The 23988-nt window shown below is 35.9% G+C and overlaps 1 protein-coding gene across 1 annotated transcript in view; it reads left to right on the plus strand.

Annotated features, from left to right (window-relative positions):
- SLC27A6 (solute carrier family 27 member 6) overlaps positions 1–13942 on the plus strand; it is a gene marked incomplete at its 3' end in the record, with an annotated part of 56765 nt that extends 42823 nt beyond the window's left edge. The window contains exons 6-10 of the mRNA XM_084252505.1: positions 1324–1414; positions 4331–4526; positions 6467–6564; positions 7988–8118; positions 13766–13942. Of these exons, the coding sequence (XP_084108631.1) occupies positions 1324–1414; positions 4331–4526; positions 6467–6564; positions 7988–8118; positions 13766–13942 (693 nt within the window). The remainder of the gene's footprint in view (positions 1–1323; positions 1415–4330; positions 4527–6466; positions 6565–7987; positions 8119–13765) is intronic.
- Positions 13943–23988: the final 10046 nt, after the last annotated feature.

A 23988-nucleotide genomic window follows, 5' to 3' on the forward strand; every position in this document is an offset into this window, starting at 1 on the left:
CGGAACTTGTGGAATCTTTCTACAGTCATTAGGCAGGTGGCCAATATCTTGTTACCCCAATTACAAGGACCAAAAGGCAAGCTTGTGCTTTAATAATCTTTATATCTAGAATTACAACATAGTTTACCTTGCTTCGCTGCCTCTTTCTCTGGCCTTTGTCTTAAAATAGGGTACTATTAATGTCAACCTTGTAGGGTGTAAACGATTAAATACCGCTCTCAAGCTCTTGGCAGAGTCTGACATACACTAAGTGCTTAATCAGTATTAGTTGCTCTTATTTCTGTTTTAATTCAAATAATGAATTGTGGTCTTAGTGATATGCTTACTTTACTAACATTAAACACCAAAGATGTTTGTGTTTAATTTTATGATAAATAGTACTCTTGCAATCATCTCATTAATCTTCCTGATCTTTCGCACTTCCCTGTTCTGTCTTTGTTCACTTTTCTCTTCAGCACCCTTCTCTTCATTTTTTTCTCTCTTCTATTTCTTCTTCCTTATAAATTTTTCTTACTTCATTTTATTGCCTCCATTTTAGTTTACTGTTTTCTAATTTAACCTATTAAGACTGCTTATTAAAGTGATTATGTAAATACTGATTTTCTTATATATGAAATCAGGGGGGTGAATTGAACCAATCTGTACTTCTCTTGTGGGGTCAAATTGCAGTGGATCAATGACGGTAATATGACATGACAGGAGCAGGGGGAGCTGAAAATATTTGGGGACAAGGGGAGATGTCCAGTTAACTTGTTTGCCAACATAAAGAGTGTTCAAGCAGATTTGCCATCCCATACCACCGCAGTGGACAGAGGCACTGAGTGTTAGAGACAAAAAGGGGGCAGGACCTGGGGATTGGTCCAAGTGTGAAACTACAAGTACTTTTCAGGCATCCTGTCTCTTTTCTAGGAACTGCCAAGAAAAAATCCTTGCCCTCACATAGTTTACATTTCTGTTCTATTGAAACTCCATTTCAAGGACTGTTTTTGAGTGATTGTTAAAACAGGACAAGAAAGCAATCCTTTCCCTGGAGTTAGTAGAGTGTGTAATTCAAAGTATAAATTGCTAGATGCTAGATTCACTCACTCAAAATTAAAATTAGTACCGTGTCACTAAGGTAATGTGTACATAAATGAAACTAAACACCATTAGTTCTGTTGTTCAAATAGTTATTTGATTTTTTTTATCAGTACAGCTTACTTATTTTAATAAATTAACTTTCTAATTCTGTATTCCAATTGCCTGAGCATAAAAATCCACTACCAGTAGATGTCACTGCACAAGTAAATAAATCCTTGTTTCTGTTTGATTTTGTTTTTGCAGCTTTTTTTCACTTTTGACTTGATAAAGTATGATTTTCAGAAAGATGAACCCATTAGAAATGAGCAGGGTTGGTGTAGTCATGTGAAAAAAGGTAAGAGTCTTATGTTTGAAGATGTCTCCTCAAGCAAAGTTTCTGAATTTTTATTTAATTCTTTCTCCATTTAGAAAAGACAGAATGATTAATTCTAATATGCAGTGCCACTTATTTGGAAGTTCATTGCAGGTAGTATGATTTAATTGTTGCTTGTTAGGGGCGAGAACCTCCCTCACATGGTAAATTATGAAAATTTAAAAGTGATTATTTATGTGGCTCTTTTTTTTTTTTTTTTTGCTTAATCCAGTACTTCTAGTTTGTAATAGTGCCATAAACCCAATATTCTGTATCACCAAAATAAAGTACAAAAATGAATGACTTCATTTCTTATTTGAAGTATAACCTGGATTTAGACGTAGACCCTGACAGTTGATAACTGGACAGCTTTAGACAGGTCACTCAACCTGCATGAGTCACATTTTCTTCTATTGTAGAGGTAGCATTTATTTCATAAAGTTAATGTTGACAGTGAAATTACTTTTGAAGGACCTAGAATATATTAAAACTACATTTCAGAGACGTTTCCTTTAAATCTTGACTTTGAAGATGCTCAGAAGATAGCACCCTGCGATTCTTAGAGCTGGTCTCCTCAGCCACCTACCCTGCTTCAGACATGCAAATTATATTGACTTGAGATTAGATGAGGCCCTGGAGTTGAGGATTATCTCTTGTCCTAATGCTAATTGAGGAAGCTGTTGCCCACTCCCTTTTACTACCTAGAAGAATGAAGATTAGGGGGTATTATCTACATGTAGGATTATCTGTCAAAATAACCCCTCTGTTGGAGAAATCTGTTTTTATATGCAGAGTGAACATGAAGTCATCCTCTCCTCCTCGCTTCTTGGTGTCCCAGGCCCCTATCTCATTCCTTTCTTCAGGATTTACAGTTTCCCTCACTGAAGGCTGGATCCAGATAGATTCCCAGTGTGCACATTATCAAGTTGATCTTTTTCCTTCTGCCAACAGTCTGATGCTGGGGTGGGGGGAGGAGGAGTTTCCCCTTTTACCCTGACAACTTCAAATGTGAAGGAAAAGGTTGCAAATCTGTTTTTCTTTTATGCTAGTTAAAATATTGAAAAAATATATAAATAAGACTTATCTATTAAAACACAAGTTGTCCAGTTCTTTCAATTTCAAGACTAAGAATTTTTATCAAATACCTTTCCCTATTTCAACTTTATCGACAGTGTCCAGGAGGAAAGCAGTTTCTAAAGAGATTACAAAGAAAAATGAGCATGCTTTTCTAGTGTGTTTGATTACAATTATAATAATATCTGACAATGGAACTTGAAATGCTTATGCAACCTCGGGGTTTCTGAAAAAGCAGATTGACTCCAAATGTCTGCTTTACTATTTTGCAATTTTCATTATGGGTTACTCAATTTTTTTTTCCACTGAAACATTGTTTCTTCACAGGTAAATTATGCCTAGAAGGGATAGGTGTGAACCCATTATAACCTTTTTCAGCATTTGCAATAGTTAATTTGTCAGGAAAGAAACTCACCTATGTCCTAAAGAAGAAAAAACACAAACATAAATTTTAAGGGAAAGCTAAGAGGCCTGAAAAGTTCCAAAATAAGGGAACAGTAGGCTGGTAGACATGCCTTGGAGGAGAGACCTAGTTAAAAAAAAACTCCCAACTCCAACATCTGGTACCTGTATAACATGAGGGAAATTTCTTTGACCTCTGTTTCTTCACCTGTAAAATGAAGATATTAGAGCCTCTGTTGAGGACGAAATGGGATCCATTTGTAAAGCGCTCAGAATCCTGACTGGTGCTCAGAGTGTCACCACGGCAGTGATGATGATGGTGTGGGTGTTGACCGTGACAATGAAGAGCCTCTGCTGTTGCAGAGCAAGCTTGTCTGGGCAAGGCCTTTGTGTCCCTGGAGGCCAGAAAGTGGGAGTAGGTGCCAAGGAGAGGTGAACAGAGTGTTGCAGTGACATGAATTGCTTTACTGTTTGCTGCAGTTCACCCCCACCTAAGGCATCCTGCAGATGTTGTCTCTGCACAGAGGGTAAAGCAAGTCAACAATAGCCTTGAAACCTCTGGGAACATGACTGCAGCTCCTCTTGTCTTTCTGCCTTCTCTTAGAAACAGCTTTTTATCTTGTAGATCACTGGGCAAAATCTTGATTAATTTGAATAAATCTGACTGAAAAGTTATTTCAGACCATATGCCCAAGTTATGTAAAACTAATGTAATTTCATATCCTAATCTCATTCTTACCGATTTCCAAAATGACATTCTGGAGAAATGAGCCATTTTCTTAAATGTCTAATAGCATATTAATTAGATCAGAAAAGTATTATACAAAAACCTCTGTATAAATCCTGGAGACCTGAATTTGAGTTCTAGCTACATGCCTTTCAGTCCATTTGATTTTGCCAGTTTGCTTCATCCTTCTGGGCCCTAGTTCCCTCCCTGTGAATCGGGGAATGTAATATTAATTTCAGAGGATTTCTGTGAAGAAATGTATTATGATGCAGTTGCAGAGGCCTCATGGGGCTTGACATCTAGTAAGTACCCAATAAATATTGCTACTATCTTTTTCTTAAGATTATTTTTATGATTATTATTTATATAATTATCATTATTACAGTGTTATGTATTTGAAGGCAAAGTAGCCTTTGGTCTATCTACTAAGGAGGTAAAACAAATGTAATATCCCTTCCTTTACATTCATTTTCCTTTCTGTTTTCCCACTTTCATTTGTGTTTGTGGCCATCTGTGAAAGGGTGTGCTCAGAAGTAGGCAGCCAGAGTGAATGATGTCAAATATGATAAAAATAGGTTCAGAGGTAGTTAAGATGACCAATCCTGGCTATATTGTTCAGATATAATTAGGTACATACATGGTGTGTATGATAATTGTGTCAAATAGTAACTGAAAGTACATTTTCTCTCTACCAGGAGAGCCTGGACTTCTCATCTCTCCAGTAAATGCCAAGAATCCCTTCTTTGGTTATGCTGGGAACAAGAAACACACAGAAAAGAAATTGCTTTGTGATGTTTTTAAGAAGGGAGATGTTTACTTTAACACTGGAGATTTAATGTTCGAAGATCAGAATTTCCTTTATTTTTGGGACCGTATCGGGGACACTTTCAGGTACACGGTTTCACTGGTTCTGTGACTGGGAAGCAGGCTTAGAGGAAGGCTTCATGGAAACACTGTAGAATAGTCTACCTGCTGTGTCACCTTGGGGGCAGAACCTTTTTATCTCTGTGTCTTCCCATTTAAAAATTCATTGGCCATCTGTTTCTACATTGAAACATATATGTTCAATTTTGATGTCAATTTTGATAATTATTTTAATGTGCCAGTTTGTTTAATTATTTTAATGTGCCAGTTTGTTTCAAATCAATGAGATCCTCTTTTTTATACATTTTTACATCATTTTTCATTTTTGCACAATGTATGCATTTTCATCTTGGTTATAGCCCCCATACAATTCCCACCCCCCTTGTTTTGATCCTACTCCCTCCTCCCCCCTGCAGTCTGTCTCTGGTTTATAGTTGCTTGTTGATTTTGATTTTTACTTTATTATAATTAGGTTTTTTCCTGGTCTCTTATTTTAGAATGTAGACTAGCTTAGCAGTCTAAATAGTCTTCTTAAAACAGACAACCAGTTGGGTAAAATATGTTCTAATTCTTGAACTACTGATAAAATTAATGAAACAGCCTGATTTCCCTTTTTATTGAGATTAGTTTATGTTAATGAAAATATTTTGCCTTATGAGTCAATCACTAGACTAGTCTTATTCAGATAGAAAGTATTTGAAAATACTGGAATGAATAAGTAAATTATACTTCCTATTTCTTCACCTTCTTGCGCCAGGTTTTAAAGTTATTTTATGTTTTAAAGTTACTTTATGTAAGACTATTTTAATTAAAATAATGGACTAAAACAGCTAATAGTGTTAATAACTAGAAATCAAAGGTCAGTACACTGAAATACAACAATTTTCCTTTCTTTTTTTATATCTTTGTCATGAGAGGTAAGAGAATATTTTGTGCTTGTTATTATATTACAAAATAAAGAAGTACTTAACATTATTTTTATGACATATAAAAGTTTTACAGTAAGCAGTTTATACTAACGAGACCCAGATAAAGTAATTTTAACAAAAAAAGTACTGATGTTTTTGACTTATTAACAAAATTCTTCCTTAAAATGACATTCATGGCACTGGAAGGGATCATGCTCAGCGAAATAAGCAAAAAAGAAAAAGAAAAATACCGGATGGTCTGACTCATAGCAGGAATCTAGAAAACTTAAATAAGGGACCAGGAAAATGAATAACTATAAGAAAGTAAAAATCAAAATCAACAAAAAACTATAAACCAGAGACACTTTTGGGGGAGTGGGGGGTGGGAGAGGAGGGATTGGGGTCAGAATGGGGGGGTTGCAATTGTATGGGGAATATAAAAATAAAATTTATTATTTAAAAAAAAATGCCATTCATTGAGTGAAATTCCTGCTGCCGAACTTTGGTGGGGCAAATAACTAAGGTCTGCTGTGAATAGGACTTCTAAAATATGACTGGGAGGCTGTGGCCCAAAGCCCTTTTTGCTGACTTCAATTGGGGTCTCTGGGGCCAGAGAGCACAAACAGCTCTTCTTAAAATTGAAGGTGTTTATGCTCCAGATGAAACTAGATTCTGTCTAGGCAGGAGGTGTGTTTATGTGTACAAAGCAAAGAACAACACAGTGGCAAACTGAGTAACTTGAGTTATGAGGGGAAACGTGAGAGTACAGTGGAAATCGAGGTGTGGTTCTCGCCAAACTGCAAAGCCACTTTCTGCTCAGGCCAAGGACACAGAATCCGCTTGGTGCTGTGCCTTTCAAGGATCTAAGCTTATTGAAAGGCCAATAAATAAAAGTAGATGTGTTCTTTTGTATTTTTTTAAATGCCTTTCATTTTGAAAGTTGCCTTTATTTTTGGTTGCTTTTACACAGAACTAAATGCAAGGCAGTCAAACTAAAACTGGATACCTGGTTCTTCAAATATTGGTGAATTAACTGGAACTTTTTTTTTTTTAATTTAGATGGAAAGGGGAAAATGTTGCAACTACAGAGGTTGCCGAAGTTATTGGGAAGTTGGATTTCATACAGGAAACAAATGTCTATGGTGTGACAGTGCCTGGTATGAAGATATTCTGTGTTTTGGAAGGATTCTCAGCATAGAATGTGCTAGTACTGTTCTTTAAATTTGCAGTAATCTTACTAATTTAACATTTTATTTTTTATATTTTAAAATAAATATCTTAGTTATGTCTTGCGAAGTAGTGCCCTAGATCAAGCAAACAAACTCTATGGTCACATCAAGGACAAGGTACCAACTGAATTTTAACGTGTTTATGTAATTTTAAACAAAACTTCAAAAGTTTGGTTGGTGACTCACTGCTGGAAAATAATTATAGCTTTTCAATAGTCGATTATTCTTCTCTTTATGGCTAAGATTTCTAAGTTTTAGTAAGTGGGAACCTATTCTGGTTAAATATCTAATAACACTGAATAGCAGTTAAGCTGTATCTTCTTTTTAAAATATTTTGAGATCTGTGTGGCTTCATTTATCTGTGTAAATATGCATAATGATTGTTTCATGAAAATGACAAAGTAACCTACTTGAAGATATAGGACAGCTGTTTCCCTTTACTCTTTTTTTTTAAATACAAATGGTAGTATCTTCCAATTACTATACATAGATGCAAGGAGCACTGGCGGGTGGGAGCATTTGGATAGAAGGAAGAGAAAGGGGATGATAACTCTCCTAGACATCTACTGGGTGCTAGAGAAATGCAACAGTAAATTCTGATCTCCTGGAAAAACTTCATAGGTGGTGTGAATAATAGTAAGCAATCTGTGGAATTAGTTATGGAAATACAGTTTCTAGTTTCTTTTTTTTTAAGATTTATTTTATTTATTTATGCATACAAGAGCTGGGGTGTAGGCAAGAGATGTGATGGGGTGAGAGGATTCACCAGAGACAGAGTGGGAAAGAGATCAGGCAGATCTATTGAAATGCACTGCTGAGGGGAGCAGAGATAGGAGGGGTCTACTGTGCCTTGTGGGTAGCTCCCTGGCTGAGATCCAACTTGTGCTACAGTGGCTGCAGGTAGCTTCATAGTGCTGAGATTTAACCCTTGCACCACCAAGGAGGCCTCATTTTCTAGTTTCTTAACTAAAAATATGCCTTTTTTTTTTTTGCATTGATGCAGATATGGGCATTTCCAAATATGGGTTTTAAGTAAATGCTTCCTGTCCTAATATTTCATATTAATGGTGAGAGGATGAAAATTATGGATTGTGTATTCTGTAGTGTAGACAGTTAGGTATACTCTTCCTTATTCCCAAATTATTTCTGATCAGTAAATCATAAGTTCAGGGAAGGACCCTCACATTTTTGCTACTGTTGTACTGTTATTCCTGAAGTAGATTTGCTGTCTCTATTTGCAACTATTGTAATTAGTATGCAATTGTAACAATTATTATGTAATTAACAGGATTATTTTTATGTCTATTGAGTACTTGTAAAATTTACTCCATTTCAAACTTTTTCCCTCCAGAGTATGAAGGAAAAGCTGGAATGGCTTCTATTATTCTAAAACCAAATAAGACTTTAGACTTGGAAAAAGCTTATGAACAAGTTGTAACATATTTACCAGCTTATGCCTGCCCACGATTTTTAAGAATTCAGGTAATTTTACTGTCTGACATACATCTCTAATGGAGTAATGAGTGGTGTCATGTTCATTTTTAAAGCATTTGCTAAGTCAGTCTATGGCCAAGTCACTGCTTGGTCAATAGAACACAATATTTTAACTGTCATAAATACATATTTCATGTGCTTTTTTTTAATTTTTAAGAACTTTTACATATATTGTCTCATATATATTTTCAGAACAACCTTCTGAAATACTAAATGCAAGTAAATATAAAGCAGAAATAACATTTTAATGTAAATTGTTATTGAAATTATTGTAGTTTTGTGTGAAGTTGTTTGAACTAATAGTGAGATGCTGTGTATCTTTTTCTCAGTTTCCTCCTGTGGTAACATTTTGCAAAATTATCACATCTAGAACATTTACTTTGTTTTTTTTTTAAGATTTATTTATTTATGCATACAAGAACTGGGGTACAGGCCAGAGGTGTGGAGGGTGAGAGGATTCATCAGAGACAAGGTGGGGAACAGAACAGGCAGACTGACTGAAATACACTACTGAGGGGAGCAGCGGGCAAATCAGGAGAGGTCTGCTGCACCATGTGGGTCTCCTCCCTGTCTGGGATTGAACTCATGCTGCAGTGGCAGCTGATAGCTTCATAGGTTGTGTCTTAACCTGTTGGACCACCAGGGAGGCCCCTAAGACAATCTGTATAATAATGAAATTTCCTGTTTAATTTGTGCTCTCTTGTGTGTGTCTGTGTCTTAAGTTCTGTGTACTTTCACTACCTGTGTAGCTTCATGTATCAGGAACTACAGTCAAGGCATGAACAATTCCATAAGGATCCCTCACATTGCCCTTACATAACCATACCCAGTTCCATCATACCACAGAAACAACCTATTTTTTATGGAATACAGAATTGATAAATAAAATAACAATATATATTTTTTCCTTTAGAGCAACTTAAAATTCACTAAGCAAAAGGAATATTTTCCATAGAACTATGTCAGACTTGTACAAATTTAAGAAAATATCTTAGCATCATTAAACACCTAAAAGGATATGGGTCATGATTGTTATGTTTATTGTAGTGTTTGCTACAGTTAGCACACTGCAAGATACTTAGTTGGCAGTCCAAATGAATTATAATAAATTATATGATATAAAAAATGCAAAAGTATGTTGCTTCTGATAAAATGAATAGAACACAACCTTACCAAAAATTTGTGTAGCACAAATATTAATAAAGGATGATTTTGCCAAAAAAAAAAAATGATGTGACAATATCCAGTATGACTGGGATGAAATTAAGTTGGTTCTTTCATCCTGCTTATGGAAATACAAATTGCTATAACTTCTTTAGACTACAATTTGGGAATATATGACCACGCTTTTAGAACTTATATGTATTTTGACACTGTAATTTTATTTCCAGAATAATCTTTAGGAAGTAATCAAAGATGCAAATGTTACATGAATTTGTTCTTCAAACTACTGCTTATTATAGTAAGAACTTTTGATATTCTCTATAATTTCAAGAATAAGAACAAGTTTAATTACAGTGTTATAACTATATGAGATCGTTGAGACCATTAAAAAGTACTGTTTTATTTTATTTTATTTTTTAATTTAAATTTTATTTTTGTATTCCCATACAATTACAACCCCCTTATTTTCACCCCAATCCCTCCTTTCCCTATCCCCCACCCCCCATAGAGTGTCTCTGGTTCATAGTTGTTTGTTGATTTTGATATTTTCTTTCTTATAGTTAATCTTTTTCCTGGTCCCTTATTTAAGTATTCTAGATTCCTGCTATGAGTGAGACCATCCGGTATTTTTCTTTTTCTTTCTGGCTTATTTTGCTGAGCATGATCCCTTCCAGCTCCATCCATGTTGCTGCAAATTGCATGTGTTTATCTTTTTTGAATGCTGAGTAATATTCCATGGTGTACATGTACCATATCTGCTTGATCCAGTCATCTATTTTTGGGCATTTGGGTTGTTTCCAAAGCTTAGCTATTGTAAATAGTGCTGCTATAAACATAGGGGTGCAGGTGCTCTTTGGAATTGATGTTTCTGTGTCCTTTGGGTAAATACCTAGGAGTGGAATTGCTGGATCATATGGAAGCTCTATGTTTAGTAGGTCCAGAAATCTCCACACAGCTTTCCATAATGGTTGGACCAGTTAAAAAGTACTGCTTTAATGAAAATTACCTGACCTGAGGGAAATATATCTAGTGTAACACTGCTTTTTTTTTTTAATAATAAATTTTATTTTTATATTCCCCATACAGTTGCAACCCCCCCTTTCTGATCCCAATCCCTCCCCTCCCGCCCCCCACCCCCCCAAAAGTGTCTCTGTTTCATAGTTTTTTGTTGATTCTGATTTTCACTTTCTTATAGTTATTCATTTTCCTGGTCCCTTATTTAAGTTTTCTAGATTCCTGCTATGAGTGAGACCATCCGGTATTTTTCTTTTTCTTTTTGGCTTATTTCGCTGAGCATGATCCCTTCCAGCACTATCCATGTTGCTGCAAGTTGCATGTGCTTATCTTTTTTGAATGCTGAGTAATATTCCATGGTGTATATGTACCACATCTTCTTGATCCAGTCATCTATTTTTGGGCATTTGGGTTGTTTCCAAAGCTTAGCTATTGTAAACAGTGCTGCTATAAACATAGGGGTGCAGGTGTTCTTTGGAATTGATGTTTCTGTGTCCTTTGGGTAAAGACCTAGGAGTGGCATTGCTGGATCCTATGGAAGCTCTATGTTTAGTAGGTCCAGAAATCTCCACACAGCTCTCCATAGTGGTTGGACCAGTTTGCACTCCCACCAACAGTGCAGAAGAGTTCCTTTTTCTCCACACCCTCGCCAACATTTGTTGTTGCTAGTTTTTTTAATATGTGCCATTCTCACTGGTGTGAGATGGTATCTCATGGTAGTTTTGATTTGCATTTCCCTGATTACAAGTGATGTTGAACATTTTTTCATATGCCTGTTGGCCATTTGCATTTCCTCTTCAGAGAAGTTTCTTTTTAGCTCTTCTGCCCATTTTTTAACTGGATTATTTTCTTTGTTGTTGTTGAGTCTCATCAGCTCTTTGCAGATTTTTGTGATCAGTCCTTTATCATTAGTGTTTGGTGCAAAAATGTTCTCCCAGTTGGTGGGGTTTCTCTTTGTTTTTGTTATTGTCTCTTTTGCTGTGCAGAAGCTCTTTAATTTGATGTAGTCCCAGCTGTTTATCTTTGCCTTCACTATCACTGCTTTGGGTGATGTGTCTGTAAAGATGTCTTTGATGTGCAAATCACGTAGTGTTTCGCCTATATTTCCTTCTATATATTTTATGGTTTCAGGTCTTATGTCTAGATCTTTAATCCATTTTGAGTTGATTTTCGTGTATGGTGTGAGGTAGTGGTCAAGCTTCATTCTTTTGCATGTAGCAACCCAGTTTTCCCAGCACCATTTATTGAACAAACTTTCTTTGCTCCAATGCATAGTCTTTGCTCCTTTGTCAAAGATTAGTTGACCATAGATCTGTGGGTTTATTTCTGGATTTTCTATTCGATTCCATTGGTCTGTATGTCTGTTCTTGTTCCAATACCATGCAGTTTTGATGATTATGGCTTTGTAGTATAGTTTGAAGTCTGGAGTGTGATGCCTCCATTCCCTTCTTTTTTTTTGTCAGGAGAGCTTTGGCTATTCGGGGTTTTTTGTGATTCCATATGAATTTCATCAATAATTGTTCTATTTCTTTGAAGAATGACATTGAAATTTTCATTGGAATAGCATTGAATCTGTATATTGCTTTTGGTAGGATGGCCATTTTAATAATGTTTATTCTTCCAATCCATGAGCAGGGGATGTCTTTCCATTTCTTTGTGTCTTCTTCTATTTCTTTTAACAGTGTTTTATAGTTTTCTTTGTATAGGTCCTTTACCTCTTTTGTTAGATTTATTCCCAAATATTTGATTTTTTTGTTTCGATAATTAAAGGGATGGTTTTTTTGATTTCTTCTTCTTCAGACTTATTGTTTGTGTATAGGAAGGCTACTGACTTTTGCGTGTTGATTTTGTATCCTGCCACTTTACTGAACTGATTGATGAGTTGAATTAGTTTTTCTGTGGAGTTTTTGGGGTTCTCTACGTATATTATCATATCATCTGCAAATAGTGATAGTTTGACTTCTTCTTTTCCTATTTGGATTCCTTGGATGTCTTTCTCTTGTCTTATTGCTCTGGCTAGGACTTCCAGTATTATATTGAAAAGCAGTGGTGAGAGTGGACATCCTTGTCTTGTTCCAGATCTTAATGGAATTGCTTTCAGCTTTTCACCATTAAGAATGATACTGGCTGTAACACTGCTTTTTTTAAAAAGAGGCAAAAACATCAAATTGCACAAATACTATGAGCTTCTGTTATTCTTAAAAAAGAGAAAATGTATATGTTTCTACAGTCTTATCTAATTCTCTGATGATAGTGTTGGGGGAGGGGACTGTGGACAGAATCAAGGGAGGAGATTCAAAGAGAATTTGACACTTGTATTAGTTCAGGTAGATGAATAATAATGGCCAAGTTACTCATGAAACTTTATATTGATCTCTACATGTGCTCTCATTTAAAACAAGGTTTCTTCTGTATGCCTGAAACTACCACCAAGATACCTCTCATCTCCTTTTCATCCCTTAAAGCAGAGATCCTCAAACTTTATAAATTCATGACATCTTTAGTGTCTCTATAATTTTTTTCATAGCATTTGGGCCAAAACCTAAGCATAAATAGTTAGGTAAAAACAAATTACTAAGTATTTTGGTCTAACAATTTTTTACTTGAAAAAATAATGCATACAAATCTAAAATGATACTTTTTTTCACTTTTAAATAACCACAAGTACCAAAAATATATAAGTTGTGCATTGCACAATTCTTCAAACCTTGGAATTACATTGAACCAGACAGGATCATGTTGATTTTTTGGCTGTACTTGCCATTTTTTTTAATTTTAAATCACAGCAACCACTAAGCCCCCCCCTTTTTTTTGCAATAGATGACATCACTTAAAAAGATGTATCACAATTAATAAAACTGAATTAATTTATTAATTATTAATATTAATTAAAGTGAATTACATTACCTTGAGCTAGTAGTTTGAGATTGGTGGCCAACAAATGTCACTAGGTTTGCTTTGAAAATTGAAAGTATTCCATGCAGACTGGAAATTCACAGATGTACCTCAAGGCATCTGAGTGGGAAACCAAGTTGTAGAGCTTTCATTACTCCCTCTAGTTCTTAATAGTACTCTGTGTTACGGAATAGATTGCTATCTTTTATATCTTTTATCTTCTTAGTGTTTACTAGCTCTCGGTACACAATACTGTACTGACATTGAATTGAAGGAATAAACCTATGTATTTTAGGTATTTCTAATTAGCTGTGGACTATATTCAAAATTCTTTTATATTGAATTAAATTTGCTGGTAAATCAAGCTAAACATTTAAATGTTCTAAGTTTACTTCTAATGTTATGCTAAATATAGAGATGATCATTGGACAGGAAATATAGTTAAGTAATATTTAATATAAATATTAAATATTATAGTTAAATATTATTTTTAATATGCTATTTATATGTTATAGAAAATATTAAATGTTTAATACCACTAATCACGGTTATTGCTTTATAGGAAAAGATGGAAATGACAGGTACATTCAAACCACAGAAGTTTCAGTTGGTAGAAGAAGGATTTAGTCCACTGAAAATTTCTGATCCACTTTACTTCATGGATTCCTTGAAGAAATCTTATGTCCCACTGACCAAAGAACTTTATGATCAAATAATGAATGGGGAGATCAAACTCTAAGGTTTTTTATGTATGGGATTTTCATATGCTTTGTTAGGAGAGGTGAGAGGCAAGCATGGGATTCTTTAGTATGAAATGGGCACAGGGAACTCAGTTGAGCATGTGCTACATTTTCTTAATATACAGTAGCTTTTCTAAGTAAAAGCTTTCCTCTGATTTAATTGATAACAAATTTTAGTTGATTAATCTTTTTACTTATTTGGAGATACAGCGAAGAAGTAAATAGGTGCATTAATCTTGAAGATTTTAAATAATAAGTGGTTAATAGTTTAGACAGTCACTAAAAGTATATTTTTTCATATTTAAAGTTTATAATTTTGAATATGATTTAATTGTACTAGAGTACTTGATTTTTATGGGCCCTGACCTATTATTCAATAAAACCATCTTCATTGATATATGCTTGGAGTTTTTGTTCTGAAATTTTGTTTAACTGTTAACTTCAAAGGAAGAAGACTGTTAAATATATGCTCTCATATCTCCCTTATCTTAAATGCCCATTAAAATGGTAAACACACACACACAGAGACACAGATAAAATAGCAAAGTAGGAAAACTGGTAAGCCCAAAGACTTTAGGAATTTTTGAGAGATGTACAAGCAAGATCCAAGATACCTTTAGAAACCACTAATTGTACATGTAAAGAATAAATTTGAATAGGATCCTGATATTACTCCCAAGATCAGAAGTGCAACAGGCTTAGAGTTTGAACAAATTTGTGAGTAGCTGACAGAGAAATGTATCACTAGGACAATTATACTTATCTCAATTAGGAATCTCCAGGCTCAGTTGCTTCTGTTGAGCTAAAACTACACAAATGACTCTCTTAGTAAAATGAGCCATCTTTACAAGAGGGAATTGTGGGGCTGGGCTCAGAATGGAGTAGTGCCAGCAGAAAACTCCTTTGCCATAAACTTGGCTTCCTGAACAACCAGACTTCAAACAGCCCAGTCAAAGCTACAAAATCTGATCTGAGATTTGAGCTGATGCTCTAGAGAATAAATTTGCAGTTTGATAACCACTTTAATTGCCTGTTAAAACAACAACAAAGATTTGATACTCTTCAGAAGAATATAACTTTTACAATACCTGGGATATTTTTTAAAATTACTAGATATGAAAACAAGCACATCTCATTCTTAAGAAAAGACAATGGAGACTGAGCTATCCTGCATGGTGGAGTTAGCAGGAAAGGATTGTGAAGTAGTTATAACAAATGTTTGCTGTTAATAAAAATATTGGAAATCTCGGAGAAATAATAACTGTAAGAAATTAATGAAATGGAAATTCGAGCCTGAAATATACAATATTAGATATTTAAATGTTCATTTTGGCTAGTCAGCATAATGGCGATGACACAGGACAGAATCAATAAATTTGAAGACAGAACAATATAAATTAGTCTAAAAAGAAATTTTTAAAAGATGAAAAGAACAAAGTTTTAATTATCAGTGGAGAAATATTATAGGTGATATTGGACTCCAAGAAGGAGAGATGAGGGAGCATTTCTGTAATGTGGCAATAGACAAAATTTCAGTATTCAAGAAGCCCAGCAATCCTCAACTTGGAAGAATGAAAGTATTATACCTATGCAAGTCATGAAGGAATTCTTGATAGCAGTTAGTGACTAAACCAACACATAACTTTTTAAAAATCAAATGATTAGACTTACATCTGACTTCATCAAACTGTGAAGGAAGTAAATGGAACAGTATCTTTAAACAGTAGATAAACAACTGTCAAGTTAGAATTTAATGTGCAGCAAAATTATCCTTGAAGGATGAAGGTGAAATAAACCTAGTTTCATCTAAAACAATTCATAGACAGGAATCCTGTAATAGAAAAAATGCTAATGGATGTCTTATAAACCAAAGAAAAGTAACAGCAAGTGGAAACTATCTTCAGCAAGTAATGAAGAATATTGAAATGGTGAGTATAGGGGGAATGTAATAGGTAATTTTATTTATCTTAATTTTTTAAAAAAGCATAAAACTGTTTATTTTATTTTATTTTTTAAGATTTATTTATTTTATTTATTTATTTATACAAGCACTGGGTACAGTCAGAAGCGCGGCAGGGTGAGAGAATTCACCAGAACCAGAGCCGGGAGCAGAGCAGGCAGAAGGACCGAAGTACACTGCTGAGGGGAGCAGCGGGCGGCAGGAGAGGTCTGCGCACCCATAAAACTGTTTAAAGCAAAATTTTGTGATATCATTTTGTGAGTTTCTACTTAATATGGATGTAATTCAAGTAATTGTAGCATAAAGAATGATAAATCCAGTGGAAAAAAATACAGATACCTATATTAAGTATCGAGAAAAAGTCATAAAATTTATTACCAATTAGGAAACTATAACTTAAAATTAAGGTGAGTTATTTTTGCCCATCAGATTTGAACAATTACAAAGATTGGATATGTCTAGAGCAGGTAACAGAACACTAATGGGCATTGTTGGTGGGATTATGAATGGGTGTATCTGGAGGACAGTACCTATCAGAATATAAAATGCATAACATTGTCACTCAGCAGTTTTATTTCTATGGGAAAAACTGGTAATAGTGAGCCAGGATTTATGTCAAAATATGTTTGCAGTTCAGGAAAGCATTATTAATTGAATTAATAGAAAAAGTTAAATATTGGTAGAATATATTTTGTTATGCTCTACAACTATTACAAAGAATGATATGTCAGTAAGTACAAAGAGGTTAGAAAAGGGTATTTATCATTTATTTGTTAAATTGCATTGAAAATGCAAAGTAATAATCAAAATCAACAAGCAACTATAAACCAGAGACACACTGTGGGGGGGATTATGGAGGGGCTGAGAGAGGAAGAACTAGAGTCAAAATAAGGGGGGGTGCAATTGTATGGGGAATAGAACCAAAATGAAAATGCATACATTATACAAAGATGAAAAATGATGTAAGAATTATATAAAATAAAATATTAAAAAAAGCAGTGAAAAACAAATATTTTCAAAGACAGTTTTATACAGGTTTTTTTTTTTTTTAGGATTTACTTATTTATTTATACAAGCACTGGGTACAATCAGAAGTGTGGGAAGGTGAGAGAATTCACCAGAGCCAGAGCAAGGAACAAAACAGGCAGAGTGACAAAATAGACTGCTGAGGGGAGCAGCAGGCGTGGCAGGAGAGGTCTGCGTGCCATGTCCTCGCCGGCAGCCGGGGAGTTTCATACAGTTTTAATAGTTAAATAAGTGTTACATTGCTTGGAGAATGAGTAGATTTTTTTTTTTCACTCTATACTCTGTCATTTGAATTGAAAAATTGCAGTTCACTGCTTGTTTATGCTTTCAAGACAATTAAAAGTTACTGCTTTTCTTTAAGGAAAGCATTATATGGAAAGCAGACCTTTTTTTTTTTTTTAAAGGGAGCAGAGAATTGAATGAAGTGACATTTTAAGAGGGAACTTAAGATACTTGACAATTTCTCAGTAGAAATAAATTTTATGTAGTTTTTATCTCTCAATATATTTCACTTCCTTGTAGATTTCATCACATCATGACATAGTAAAGATGAATTATTTCAAGGCAGTTAAAGTAAAAAACATCTCATCTCAAGCTATGCACATGAAGACTTCTTAAGGAAAAACTGGAAAGGAAAAACTGGCTGCTCGTTCTGCCCAAACATCAGTAAATTTATAAGTAAATTCTTTAATGTGTATAACAAAGGCCAAGTTTGAGCTACCTTCATGATCTTCCATAACTTCTGGTGCCTGTTTTACTGGTAAAAAGATTTATTCCTGGAACTATGTTTTTCAGATCAGGAAAGCTCTGGGCAATGTCTTCACTAAATGAAAAGTCAGAGTGAAAACAGTATGAAAAATGTCTGTGGAGTTATGAAACTTCTTTCCGTAGCTTCATTTTCTTTTCCTTATTCAGGACTTTGGTTTCTTGATTTATGTGAACTGTTATACTGTAGATAGGAGCCTAGCTGTGTGATTACCTGTCATATTTCAAGAGTGAGGGGAAAGAGTTGTAAGTGTGAATGTGTTTCTCAGTCTACATGCCCGACCTTGTGAACACTGGCAGTTCCTCCTTCCCATCAAATGACTGTATGAAGACCTTATGACCTAAGTCTCCAGATTCCAGCAAAAGACAGATGATTCCCAAGGCCAGAGAGTATAATGATCATTTGTACAACTTTTAATGTGCAGATTCCCAGATGCTGCCCAGTTCTGTTAAATGAGAATCTCTGAATGAAGGTCCTATGAACTTGCATTTTTAACAACTCCCCCAGGATGCTGAACTCTACCTATGTATTATATCATTTTTAATTAATTAATTTAAATTTTATTTTTATATTTCCCATACAATACAACCCCCTTATTTTGACCCCAACCCCCCCTTCCCCCCCCACCATAGAGTGTCTCTGGTTCATAGTTTGTTGATTTTGATTTTTTCTTTCTTATCGTTATTGTTTTTCCTGGTCCCTTATTTAAGTATTCTAGATTCCTGCTATGAGTGTTATCTTGTTTCTTTATTCTCATTCTCTTTTGTCCCATCTGCCCATTTGGGCTTGAGGGAAAATTCAGTCTCTTCTATTTGTATTTTTCTGCTTCTGTGGATCTTACTGTATTTGAATAAATCACTATGTAGTATCTACCACTTGTTTAGTATATCCATTCCTAGTTTATGGTCTAGTACTGAGTAAATTATCAAAGGATATGATGGTCAACCTGGCAGAACTATGAGATGAACCATAACCAATATCTCTTTAATTTCTGAATCCTGTTAACTTGTATTCTAATGGGTGGGGTGTGATTTACTCTAGGGGGCTAGTATATAAAAATGAACCTTCTATTCAACAGTCCTAGACAGGTTTGGGTATTCCTTTCCCAAGTGTATAATTACCTGAAAAAAATGGCCATAGGTCCCTCAGAGGAATGGAAAATTACTACAGCATATAATTGCCCAAGTATTGCTGGGTTCTTCCTCGTGGGGATCCAGTCTCTTCTCAAGTTCAAATGGGGTTATGGTACAATTCTTCAGGGAAGGACACAGAAAAAGGAAGAATTTCTGATTGGCCTCCCTAAATGATCCTAAGACAATGTGAAGAATGGAATGAGAGTCTTGAGGGAGAGGAGAGGAAGGTGAGAAGTGGAATTCAAAATGTCAAGATCCCATTTTACCAGAACAAAATCATGTGGGGAAAGGTGGCAATAGTTTTTTTTTTTTAGAAATCTGGGTGAAGACAGTAAAGAGGATCCAGAATAATGGGGCTTCCATCTATAGCAGGATTTTCCTGGCCTTTGAGGAGAGATAAATGAGAAGTGAGGAGAGCATGTCAGAAACAAAGGGACTCCCAGGACTCAAATTTTAGCAGGAAATTAGTGAGAAAGGATGGGTACCTGGGATCAGAGCACATCTCAGCAGCTAACTTCGTGGGTCTTTAAGGAGAAGTCAAATAAAACAAAGACCATTTCAGAGGCCACTGCAGGGCAGGTAACCCAAATGCCCCCTCATTTCCAAGTGTCTTTAGCACGGACACAACTTAAAACCCAATGTCAAGGGAAATGACAGGTGAAAGAGAAGCTAAAATTGACTGGAAGGAGGGCCTCCCCGGTGGCGCAGCGGTTGAGCGCTGGGTTGTGAAGCTGCCCGCAGCCTCTGCAGCACTGGTTCGATCCCAGGTGAGGGTCCCACATGGCTCACAGACCTCTCCTGCCGCCTGCTGCTCCCCTCAGCAGTGTACCTGGGTCCTTCTGCCTGCTCTGCTCCCTGCTCTGGCTCTGGTGAATTCTCTCACCCTCCCGCGCTTTTGACTATACCCAGTGCTTGTATAAATAAATAAATAAATCTTTAAAAAAAATTAACTGGAAGGAAGTGCTGCCAACTTGCCTTTCAAACTGGAAATTAGATTCATTCTGGTTAGGACTGGAATTTAAACTCTCTAATGTTTAATTATTCAACTAGACTGAAAATTGCAAGAAAGATCTCTGCAGGAAGATATTCAGGATTGTCCACCACATGTGCTGATTGGAATCTTCCAGGATGGTTCTCAAGGCAGATATTTTCGGACTGACAAATATTTTGCCCTTTCTACCTATTAGTGAATTAGAGCTGGAATAAGAAGAGCAGCTGAGGATTACTATGGATAGGAATCAAGATCACATAACAGAAAAGGATGGGTCCTAAGAGAGACTTACACTGACACCTCATACAGTTTGATCAAATTTAGAAACCAGGTAACTTTTTTGCTTCTTTTCACGATGGCCCTTCTTTGTGCTATTTATTAAATATACAATTATCTGTAAGTGGGCATCTGGGCCAAAAAATTTATATTTTCTATAATCATGGTTTTTTTTTGTTTTAAAGATTTATTTATTTATATATTTATACAAGCACTGGTTACAGTCAAAAGTGTGGGAGGGTGAGAGAATTCACCAGAGCCAGAGCAGGGAACAGAACAGGCAGACTGACAAAATATACTGCTGAGGGGAGCAGTGGGCGCGGCAGGAGAGGTCTGTTGTGCCATGTGGGACCCTCGCCAGCGGCCGGGATTGAACCGGCGCTGCAGAGGCTTTGGGCAGCTTCACAGCCTAGCGCTCAACCTCTGTGCTACCAGGGGAGGCCCCATGTTTTATAAATTGTCCATGATATAATAGAAAATTAAAGCAAATTCTCTAATACTAACAATTACATTATGGAGACCAGATACTATATATTCTCACACAAACAAGCTAATAGTTCTCAAGAGAGTACATGAATGCCTGTGCCAAGAAAGCAATAACATAATGAACACTTTTTGTCAGACTATCTGCGTTTGACAAACAAAAAGACAATTTTTTTGATGTTGTCATTGAAGTCCAGTAAGGGAGAAATATGAACAAACTGGTTATATCAAAGATAATGATCAAACATACCCCTGTAAATTCTATTGTAGTCAAATAGTTTGGTGATCGATAAGCAAGTCAAACTATTAAGTTTTTAAAAACAAGCAGTCTGTTAATGGTCAAATTTCTATGACCTGCCTCAAAATTCCTGATTTTACTATTTCATTACATTGATACTCTATTTAAATCCAAGAGAATACCTTATTTGATGCTATTAAGATCTACTTGTGTACTATATGACAACACAAAAAGAGATTTGGATCAATTGAAGTTTGACACTAAAATAAATCCACTTTTCTCTAGGAAATAGGGGGGATATTTATTTGAGAAGTGCAAAGTAATAATAGTATTCTTATAGGCTTTTCTTAGACTTTGGTCATTGACAGTGAACTGAAAAAAAAGAACTGTGGGCAATAATCCATAGATAGTGTCAGTCTATCATGAGAAAATATCAGAGAATCCTGGGTACATTCTACAAAATGCTTGATCAACACTCCTCAAAACTATGAAGGTCAGTTAAAACAAGGAAAATGTGAGAAATTGTCACAGGCAACAGAACCCTAAGGGGACCTGACAACTAAATGTAGTAAGACACTGCATCGAATCCTGGGATAGCAAAGGACATTGTGTAAAACCTCTGGGAATCTCAATAAAGCATATGAAATTTAGTTTATGATAATTTATCAGTATTGGTAACAAATACACCACAACTAATATAAGGTGTTAATAATAATAGTGGAAACAGGGCTGGGAGTGGGTGGGGTATAGGAACTCTCTGTATGAGTTTTTCTACACGTAAAGCCTTCATAAAATAAAAAGTGTATTGGAAAAAAATCTGTGAATTTGTTTTCCCTCCTGCAGGGCAAACATTTCAGAGGGCAAGCACTTAATAAATCTCCTTCAGACAATGTTTTGGAGAGGAACACTACCAAGTTCCGACACCAGTTTTATTACACCACATCACTGCTGTTAACCTAGATCACCCGGCTGAGGTATTTGTCAGGTTGGTGCCTGTGTACGTCATCTTTATTTATGCACACAAGAACTGGGGTACAGGCCAGAAGTGCGGGGTTGAGAGGATTCATCAGAGACAGAGCAGGAGACAGAACAGGCAGACTGACTGAAATACACTGCTGAGGGGAGCAGCGGGCGAGTCAGGAGAGGTCTGCTGCACCATGCGGGTATCTCCCTGACTGGGGATCGAACTCTTGCTGTGATGGCTGTGGAGAGCTTCATAGGCTGCTCCTTGACATCTTGTGCCACCAGGGAGGCCTCTTCATACTGTATTCTTTTGAAGGAAGTCATGATGCACAGACCACACTAAAGTGAGCTGTTATTTTCTATGACCTTGAAAGTAAACTCTCTACTTGGATTATTTGGAATTCTGTGCAAGAGATTTGTTTCTATTCTCCCATTTACTCAATTGCTTGTTTACATTAGCAAGAGCTTGTAGATGTTTATTTGATTCTGTGGAATATAATTCCTCACTACTTAATTTTGTTGCTCAAGTTATTCCAGTTTTGACCACTACAAGTGCTTTCAGCTGGCTGCTGTATCTCTTTGACACACACCATCACTGTGGATTTGTTGAGTACTTTCTGACCTTCTGGCTCTACTAGATGCTGCAGACTCATACAACACAGTACATACTTAACATCTGAAAGCAGGCAAAGCTGCTCAATGAAAATGTAGTTGTGAATATGTGTGCAAAAGGTTAGCCATGTAAATAATGCACCATCATAAACTGCACAAAACACTGATTAACCTGCACCCTGAAAAATGAAGTAAATTACCAGTAAAGTAAGCAGGCTGACTCTAGGACCAAGTGAGGTAATTTAGTTCATGATTGTGCTTAATATGGTCACAAACAACAAAACAGAACAAAAACAAACGGACAATTATAAACCAGAGACATCCTGCAGGGGAGGAGGAAGTAGAGGGATCACAAGGAGGGAGGGAAGTGCACAGGGGATTGTAGTGATGGTGCATGGGTGCGTTGGTGAAGGAAATTCTTTGGGGACTACACCTGACGTGGGAAGTAAATATTGTTTAAAAATGAACATTGATGGGCCTCCCCTGGTGGCACAGGCGGTTGAGCGCAGTGCTGCAAGACTGTCTGCAGCCTCTGCTGTGCCGGTTCTACCCCAGATGGCCTGCAAGGGTCCCACATGGCAAGGCAGACCTCTCCTGTCTCACCCGCTGCTCCCCTCAGCAGTGTATTTCAGTCAGTTTGCCTGTTCTGTTCCCTGCTCTATCTCTGGTGAATCCTCTCATCCTCCCACACATCTGGCCTGTACCCTGGTTCTTGTATAAATTAATAAATAAATCTTTTTAAAAAAAATTAACATTGATGTAAAATATATATAAATAAAAAAATATTGGTAACAGATAAACCACAACTAATATAAGATGTTGATAACAGTGGAAATAGAAAGGGGAGTTGGGAGGGAGGAATATGGGAATTCTCTGTATGAGCTTTTCTATAAGTATAAAGCCTTTATAAAATAAAAAAGTGTTTGGAAAAAAATTACCTCCCTTGGTCCTGGAGTCAACATGCTTACTTTATAGGAATAACAGAATCTAAGGTCTAGGATACTTCTGGGGTCTTATTGCTTCATGATCCTGTTAGCTGACAGAGCAAGGAAATAGATGTGCATATACTAATCCAAGTATTTATAAATAAAAATGTATCTATGAATATGTAACCACCTGTATCTACAATGAATTAAACATGAGCTATATTTAGATTTCCAACTCTGAGTCATTATTGCATGGACCATTCTCATCCCTTGCTTATCTGTAACCTCCCTCTGCACAGGATATCTTTCTAACTTTGCCACCTCAGAATTGACTGTTTCAAGTGTGTAGTAAATATTTAACGACTCTCTAGAAATGTCTAGTGTATTAATTTATTTAATTAATATCAGCTAGTTAATATTTAACTAATATTAACTATTAGAAGTCTTCCAAGTGTTGATGAGCTGTATAGGCATTTTTCCTGTGATATATTTTTACAATCAGGTCACTAGTTCAACCCTGATTTCCTGTAGTCTGAATAGCTTATAATATCAAGTATATCAAGGTTAAATTGGACTAAAGCAAAATACATTGCCAGGGAGTGTATTAGCAAAAGCACCAATGGACACTGCAATCTGATTTTAAAATTTCTTAGCTGTCCTGATGACATATT

The sequence above is a fragment of the Talpa europaea genome, assembly GCF_964194135.1.
Source record: "Talpa europaea genome assembly, chromosome: 13".
In the NCBI taxonomy this organism is placed as follows: domain Eukaryota; kingdom Metazoa; phylum Chordata; class Mammalia; order Eulipotyphla; family Talpidae; genus Talpa; species Talpa europaea.